This window comes from Morone saxatilis, unplaced genomic scaffold, assembly GCF_004916995.1.
Source record: "Morone saxatilis isolate NCDOM2014 unplaced genomic scaffold, NCSU_SB_2.0 Contig3, whole genome shotgun sequence".
Taxonomy (NCBI): domain Eukaryota; kingdom Metazoa; phylum Chordata; class Actinopteri; family Moronidae; genus Morone; species Morone saxatilis.
In genome coordinates this window covers 22394963-22400736 of record NW_023339873.1, presented here as the reverse complement: position 1 = coordinate 22400736, position 5774 = coordinate 22394963, and the positions used below count along the sequence as shown (strand labels likewise).

The 5774-nt window shown below is 42.4% G+C and overlaps 1 protein-coding gene across 1 annotated transcript in view; it reads left to right on the top strand.

Annotated features, from left to right (window-relative positions):
- gabrg1 (gamma-aminobutyric acid type A receptor subunit gamma1) overlaps window positions 1-5774 on the top strand; it is an 11482-nt gene that overhangs the window by 764 nt on the left and 4944 nt on the right. The window contains exons 2-5 of the mRNA XM_035674091.1: window positions 306-470; window positions 1173-1236; window positions 1592-1812; window positions 2114-2196. Of these exons, the coding sequence (XP_035529984.1) occupies window positions 306-470; window positions 1173-1236; window positions 1592-1812; window positions 2114-2196 (533 nt within the window). The remainder of the gene's footprint in view (window positions 1-305; window positions 471-1172; window positions 1237-1591; window positions 1813-2113; window positions 2197-5774) is intronic.

The window sequence follows — 5774 nt, the reverse complement described above, 5'->3', positions numbered from 1 at the left end:
AGGTCCATTTACCATTTACCATGGATTCCAGTCACGTCAAACTGACAGTACTGGGTGGGGGATTACATATGCCATCTGTCATGGGAAGGCTTGGGAAAAGGGCTACCTTTCTTAGCAGGCTTAGATTTAGATAAATGGTGGAAAATTGATGGGTTTAGAGCCAGTCAATGCTCCTTGTTAAAACCTTACTGTGAATCTAACGCAACCCTGCATCAACCTTATATTCTGTGGCATCACACACACCCATTGAATTATATGCAAATTACTGAATAACATTGTTTCTTACGTTTGTTTCTACTCCACAGTGCAGCATTTGGGCCCAGTAAACAGGAAGAAGAGGACTATGAAGATGTTCCCATAAATAAGACCTGGGTCCTATCACCGAAGGTCTATGAGAGCGATGTGACTTTGATCCTAAATAAACTGCTGCAGGGCTATGACAACAAACTGCGGCCTGACATCGGAGGCAAGTCCAGTTCATCCTCTGGAAATGTGCTTTGTTTCATCTTTGTTACCACAACACATTCTACTCACAGCGATGCGGGGGACTTCAAAAGAAGTCTGTAAATATCTTTGTGCAGTTAAGGGGACTGCCTTGTAGGGCTGTGCACCTCCATCACTGAGGCCATGATACATGATATGATACATTAAAGAAACATTTGAAGCAACTACTAATGCGATACAACCAGCCAACAATGGGAAACAAGTGCAATTTGAGTGCAAAGATAGAGTGATTTGAGACTAAAAACTGCACATATCTATCATTTTTGCTATGTGAAAATGCGAGTACTCTATACGTTGAACAAATACTGACGTCCAAACGGCCTGAAGTTTTACCCCTTCTTCTATTTAAGAGAGATAAATCACTTGACACCAATTTTGAGCAATATTGACTGCACTTTATATGAACTAATTTTAACGCCAAAAAAGAAGAAGTAGATTCCAAAACCCATCATGCATCGAATCAGCTAACACCATTGTCATGACCTTTATTTAGGCAAAAAGGATGATCTATGGTAATACAATAGGGATAGGATGCTGTTCTTTGTTGTAGATAACTTTATGATTTAGATTGACAAGACAGACAGCATATTTTTGGACATCAGCTAACGTGTACAACATCTGATGCTGTCTATGTCAATCCAGTGTGTCCTATGTTATGTTTTAGTGAGGCCAACGGTGATTGAAACAGCCGTGTATGTCAACAGCATTGGACCAGTGGACCCCATCAACATGGTGAGACAGCTTCTTCTTCTATTTCCCTTTGCTTTTTGTCTGCTGATATAATAGATAATGGATAGATAAATTACCAACTTTCTAATTATGTTATTACACTTTTACAGTTTTAGGAAGACATTGTGATTTATTCTCTGTGGACTAAATTAATGGCTGTACATCCAATAGTTGAGTGCAAAAGTTAATTCTTTGCCTTGCAAATGGTATTTCAACACAAGACAAAAACCTTCACTCAAGGTCAACATGCTTTCAAACTCCATCCATTAGAGAAGAAAGAAAGAAAGTAAAAAAAAAATCTATTAGGTGGACCTTGATTTGACATTTATATTTGTTGGATTTTCTAATTCTGTTGCAGGAATATACCATTGACATCTTCTTTGCCCAGACATGGTATGACAGCCGACTCAAGTTTAACAGCTCTATGAAGCTGCTCATGCTCAACAGTAACATGGTAGGCAAAATCTGGATTCCAGACACATTCTTCAGGAACTCCCGCAAATCAGATGCACACTGGATTACCACTCCCAACCGTCTCCTGAGGCTGTGGAGCAACGGGAGGGTCATGTACACACTAAGGTAGGACAGTTAGGTGCCCAGTTTGCTAATCGTTTTTTGGTAGCCATTTTTTTTGTTGAACTATCAACTTTTTTTGTTGTTTGTGCAGCTTTAGTGTGTGCATCTGTTTTTATCATGTAGTTCTCTTTTAGGTGACCCCAATTTGTCAAAGCATGATGTAATGGTCATTATTTTTTTCTGCATTTGTTGGTGTAATTAGAGAGAGAACATGAAGTACCATTACTATGTTCAGTCACACTTGGGAGGGAAAAAAACAACACTGAGACTTGCTTTTTCTCTGTCACAATTCTGTTTCTGTCAGGTTGACTATTAATGCGGAGTGTTACCTTAAGCTGCATAACTTTCCAATGGATGAGCACTCGTGTCCACTGGAGTTTTCAAGCTGTAGGTGGTCAAACGTTTTCCCCTCCCATTTTTGAACCCGCCATCTCGATTTCAACTTTCGTAACTTGCCCAGGAGAGGGGCGTTTGTGTGGGCTAGCATAGTGGCTAAGCCCTTGTTCCTTCTCTTAGCCAGAAGGCCCATCTGCTTGAGGCTGCCCTCTCTAAGCCTGTACCAATCTATCATCTGCTCCACCAGCGGAGAGAGGAGGTCACCCAGTCCCATTTTCTCTGACAGACTTAATGAATTATGCACCCTCTCCCAGTCTGATTCATGCTGTCTGTGCCATCTTTCATTCGTCTCTTGCATTGTGCTTTAGCCTCTCATGTCTTGTCATGATCTAAATCTTCCACACTCTAGTGAAAAATGCAAAGCCCATTTCATGGAGTTGAGGACAAATGTCAGGACCAGTACAGTCACACTAAATGTCATCAAATGAGCACAGACCAGTGGTAATTTCATAAACAAAAACGACTTAACAACTAATGAGACCTCACCTTAAAAACAGAATTGGTAATTTGTTTAAATGCCTGAAAGAACATACAAGCAAGCATCCTGTTACAGATTTGCCAATAACACGTCCTCATACCTAAACAACTGAATAGGTTTAAATAGGGTAATGAAATGCTAATGCAAACAAATGACAACAATTAACAGAATATGTGCGCAGTATTGAATTATTACTATTAGGTGATTCAGAAGCAATGGTGGATTTTGTGGATGGCAGTAAGTTTAAAAATTACGAGACGTAATTTTTAGAACTACCGATGGCCCTAATCGAAATTCTCTTAAACCTTAAAAGAATGGGAATCAAAGCTTACAGACAGAGCACCAGCTCTTTTTCATGTGGTGGTGGAACCCAGCCGTGTACCGGGAGGTCCAGCCTACTTTGTTTTGTAGATGGAACTTGGAAGGATTCCAGGCCCTTGGCTTTCCTCCTAGCTCGACCCAGGCTTTGCATCAGCTGATCCAACAGGCCGAAGGAAGTTGCGTCTGTCCGGTCCCTGGTACTCCAAAGGCCCAGCGAGTAGTTTTACGGCTTGAGTGCGTTGGAGGCAGGAGAGTCCGCTGGCGATATATGTCTTTGTTCGGCTGGAAACGTTTGTACGTTCTTCTTGAGCAGTCAACTACTGCGGCGCCTTCTGGCTGATGATAAATGTCTTTTGGAGGTGGTTGGTCTTCAGCTTTGATTGTAAACTAATTTAACTTCTTGTTCGAAAATAACTTGGGGATGGAAACGCTGGCCTGCGAATCCTCCCGTAGTCAATAAATCCAAGAATTAGTTAAATTATTCACTTTCTGTGAATAAGGCGACAATACTTGACGACTACAAAATGAAAAAAGAAGAAATTCGTTCGTGACTTGAAGCTTTTAAAATAAAAGTATATAGAAAAGTACTCAGCACCGCAAGTTATTACTTGGAGGAAAATTCAAACACGGTCGCAACACGAAAGTATGGAAATTAAAATTTAAGCACGAGGAGTAAATAACAAGTCGATCCAACACTTCTTTTAAGAAGTGGAGAAGAGACAGAAGAGAAGATTATGAGTAAAGTAAAAAGGTGACGACGGGGAGACTGGAGTTTATCCCCCTTTTATATCTCTTATTCTGGAGGGCGAAACCTGGACGCGGGAGAGGCTGACCCGGCACTTTCGCGTTCCACTTCCTCTTTGTCGGATTTCCTGGGCTTTTGAATTAACCGTAACTTTAATCAACCTCCTACTCGCCTTATCGTGTTTTTAAAGTTTTGAGATCCATGATTCACCGTTCACAGGAACCCACCCCATGACTTGATAGCATAGTTTACATGTTTTAACATTAAGCATAAGTATAAACCCAAAAGTCCGGTTTGACAAATACCTTGACGTCTATAGCCAGAATCTTACCAAAAGGCTGGCACTGTGGCGCTCCCATTCAAACACTCAGACATTTTATTCATTGATTTCTGCTAAACTTAGCCAAATCTGAAGACAGGAAGCATCCAGGACAACCTTACATTTGCGACCTTCTCGCTGCCTGGCCATGGCAATCTGTTAATGTAGGGAGGAGGGATGGGAAATTTCCACAATAGGGTAAAATGGAGAACTAAATCTATATTTACTGCCCAGAGCGCCGTTTTCTGCTGCAGTATTTTGGAATGCTCAGGGCTTCTTACATTGGCCTCTCTGAAATCACTCTTTAACAGCCCAGAGAATGACAGCGTTGGCCAGATTGTGGATTCCAAAAGGCGGAGTTTCTTCCTGGGGTGGAGCCTGTCCAGACTAAAAGACCACACCATTTCCAGGGAATCCTACGCCTGATTTTACAGTCCAAAAAGGCAGCTTAATTATCGACACATTCTCTTGTAAGCCAACAACATTGCGTTTCCCAAACCCTGAGTGGTAGAGTGTCCTTTTATCTGCTAGAAGAGAGAGCTGCACGCCCATAAACTAAAAAGAGCGTGGATGACCACTGTTATCCCCCATGAGTGATCAGCCCCAGAGACAGGCTTCCCTTCCTGTCGAAGGACTGCTTTGGTACGGCCGAGTCTTATCTCCTTTCCGGCGGGTCAAAAGGGTTCCCCCAGAGAAAGGAGGCCCTTTCTGACTCTCCTGCGTGGAACATTAATGCAACAATTTTAATAGGATGATTGGTTGGCATTAAGAGGGATGGATAAAACGTCTCTTGTAGAGGAAGACGAGGACAAGGTCCTACAATCTCTTTAGAATAAGTCCTTGCACTTCCAAGCATGGTTCTTTGTTCCCAACCGGCCGATTAGACCCAGTTGGGGTTTTATTGGGGGACCCGGTTGCTGGTTTCCGGCTGCTGGCTGCCGTGGGAGAACGGATCGTGTCATGTGCTGCTGGGAAGTATTCTTTTTCTTGACATCTTCTAAATATTTATACCATGTCAAACCCATTGCAATTAATACATCATATATTCATTGAAAATGCTAAAAAAATAATATAATTAGGAAAAAAGGAGACGTTATTTCCCATGAAGACAAAGGTGGGTAATACAAGTGTCAAGTGGAAAGAAAATATTTAAAATCATGATGATGTGACATTTGTTGGGGGTCCTGTTCTAATCGAAATGTGTTGGGTCTGACATCTGCGGGGAGAATAACATGTTGTGGGCCCCCAGGGGCGTCTTCTTCATCCACTACAGTGGCTTAATTATGATGCTGTTGGTCACCACCATTTAGCCCTCGTAATAGCTGTGATTGAATTTGCGGCCCCCTCGAGGGTGCGCTCCCATGTCGTCCTGCCATAATAAAACACACGAGCCGCGTGCTAGCCACCTTCTTTTGGGTGCCATCCACAAATTGTCCTCCTTGGAGCGGCGCACATCTTACAGGCATTCCGAGCATACCACACAGTGCATGATCATACCTATAAAGCTTAAAAATCTAAATGACCACCTCCACTTTCCGACATTGACTTTACAAGGACGCGAACCCAACACTTTTCGGCCTGTTAGGCTTCTTCCCCCAGGTTTCACTAGTTTAGAATTAGCAAGCCCTCCCACAGGTGTTGATGGATTACGGCCTGGGGGCATCTGGGTCAGCCACAAGCCAGCTTATTAAAGTTCTTACATTTTC